The 2,841-nt window shown below is 32.1% G+C and overlaps 1 protein-coding gene across 1 annotated transcript; it reads left to right on the top strand.

Moving 5' to 3' along the window:
- Positions 1-730: 730 nt before the first annotated feature.
- On the top strand, positions 731-1,087 carry HELRODRAFT_173823 (hypothetical protein; the record flags this gene model as incomplete). Its single annotated transcript, XM_009020434.1, has 1 exon — positions 731-1,087. One exon carries the CDS (start codon positions 731-733, stop codon positions 1,085-1,087), a length of 357 nt encoding a protein of 118 aa, XP_009018682.1.
- Positions 1,088-2,841: the final 1,754 nt, after the last annotated feature.

The following is a 2,841-nucleotide window of genomic DNA, read 5'->3' as shown; positions in this document are numbered from 1 at the left end:
GACTGATCTAAGCTGAAAAAGCAATGATATTTTTTTTATAATAGTATATAAGACAGTGTGAGCCATAATATATATATATATATATATATATATATATATATATATATATATATATATATATATATATATATATATATATATATAAATAACGGTGGAGCTTATTTTCAAAGTTTTGTAATATCATCTTCTTACCCCCTAATTTTGTTTGTCTACATGAAGAAAAATTCAGACAAAAATTATCAGCCTCATTTATCAATATTTACTTGTAGCTCAACTGCACTGAAGTTTTGAATGTATATCAGATTTTAAGGCTTTTGCATATAGAACTACAATGCAGTATTTTGTAACTGGTCACACAGCTAAATCACATAATTACTATTACACGCTAAATAAAGCTTGCTGACATCAGCAATGATGCATAATGGAGACAAAACATAAGAGACAGTATCATTGTTTTTGCAAATAGATGTCTGGCAGAAAGTCAGCCAAGGGATGAATACAGAAAATTCTCCGATTCATGGCACATTAGTCTATGCACCATACACTATTGCTGAAATCACTGCTTGGCTACTTCACAATAAATCCAGCAATGTCAAAGGCTGCATCACACAAGTTCTCCAATCACTTGTGGTATTTGTCATCCGAACTGGTTGGTTTAGCCTTTTTTTTGACAGAACAGTAACTTCGGCAACCAAGAGAAAGATAAATGCCATGAAAAACGAGATTAGCAATGAGTCAGCTCAGCAGGATCACACCAAGCGAACAACTGTTGACCTGCCAAGATTCACAGAAAAGAAATTCGTTCACATTATTTCTACTCATGGAACTTCCGCATGAATTTTTCAATGTGGATCCAGACCTGTGGGGGGCACAGAAGGACTATCAGCAATCATCAGAGACAGTTCGTTCAATGAGTATGGTGAATGATCATGCAGAACGTGGGGTCACCTTTATTCAAGAACTGAGTGACATTATAACCAAAGATGAGTCTCAGCTTCAGTTACTATTACAGACAGTTGAGCAGCACAGGCATGCATATTCGGACTGTAAAAAACACACATTGTTGAAACTGCGGCCAAGTACTTAACTGGTCAGCTGTGTAGAAAAGCACTAACTTTCTGTTTTGAACAGTTGTACATGCAAGAACAGGTTTCTGTTTGATTGTATTTGAAGACAATGTTTGAGATTAAAAGTTAAAATGCTGTTGCATAGATGTAACCTAGAAAAACTTTACATTTTTTCAATTTTTAAATATTATTTTTTGTTACTTTTGATGACATTGAACTACTTTTTAATATAACACAAAGAGACTCAAACTTTTTTAAACATTTGTAGATGATGGGAAAAAGTTCTTGGGATAAGACCATTGAGAATCACAAATTTTATTTTTTGGGTTGTTTAAGCTCATATATATATATATATATATATATATATATATATATATTATATATATATATATATATATTATATATATATATATATATATATATAAACCCTGACCTCTGAAGATAGGGGCGTCTTACAAATCTACAATGCAATGCAATGTAATATCAATTATAATGAATAACGACAAATTGAAGTTCATTAATATTAATCAAATACAGTTCATTAATATTAATCAAATACAAGTGATTGTTTATCTCATAAAGACTGTTTGACTCTTCAACCTCTGGCAAATAACTTCGTAAACTAACCTTTTGATCCTCCAACCCGGCTAGTACACCTTTTTCACCTTAACAAGACAAGCATATTTTCAAGAACAACTGAAACTTTTCGGCTAGTAATTATTAATATCCAAACCTCAGCAAGCAACTCTTCAAGAATAGCCGAAACTCTTCAACACCCTATCTGAAACTTCGGCTGGTAATTATTACTATTTCAGCCACAGCAACTTTTCAAAAATGACTGAAACTTTTTCTGAAATTTGATTCAACTGACCTCTTTTACTTTCAGTACGAAATACGTATCATATACTTTACTGAAAATTGAAAATTAACTCCTGTTTTGTTATCCATGCCTACTTATATACGAACGCACTCTTTATCTCCTGTCCAATTCGTTGGTAACCGGGTCGTTTCGCCTGCGTGGTATTTTCAAAAAATAATTGTGCAGTAACAAACCATGAAAAATCACAAAATGACATGCATTAAAAGCTGCATTGAGTAATGTAAATTAACTTGAACTGTTTTAGTTAGATTTTAAAGAAATTGAGGAGGATCACTAAAAAGAATGATAAGGAATAAAATTGGAAGTAAGCTTTCCTTTATAGAATTGTGATTGATAGTTAAATGGGTTGGTCAACCCTGACTCTGCTTTCTTGATTAAAAAGTTCTTCACGTCCGACTACCAATTATTTTTCCAACTTTTATATTACAATCTTAAAGGAACGCTAGCTTACGATAAAAATAAAAGTTACTTGTAAAAAAATTGCGATTAGTTAAGATAATTATAATGCTCACTGCCTCTATTGAAGTTAGTTGAGAGAGTGCCAATGGAAGTGGTTCAATCTGTCCAGCAATATTTTGTGATTAACGGAGTGACCTCATGTCGGGCAATGACCACAACGTAACTCTCTGATCGTTTATTGATAAGTAGAAATTTGAGAAATTTTATAAACTTTTTAAAGCACCGTTAAGTCTTGTAAAATTTTTGAAATCTTGATTAGTATGATGGCATGAAATAGTTACGATTCAAATGTATGTTCACCCAAACCCAACCAATGATATACAACAATTTTTTGTTTCAGGTTACAGGTATACAACCTCCTAAACCTGTGACAAGTTTTGCTCATTTTGGTTTTGATGAAGTCATAATGAAATCAATACGAAAACAAAATACACT

The sequence above is a fragment of the Helobdella robusta genome (assembly GCF_000326865.2).
Source record: "Helobdella robusta unplaced genomic scaffold HELROscaffold_28, whole genome shotgun sequence".
In the NCBI taxonomy this organism is placed as follows: domain Eukaryota; kingdom Metazoa; phylum Annelida; class Clitellata; order Rhynchobdellida; family Glossiphoniidae; genus Helobdella; species Helobdella robusta.
Note: the sequence above shows the minus strand (reverse complement) of the source record. Positions and strands in the feature narration are given on the sequence as shown.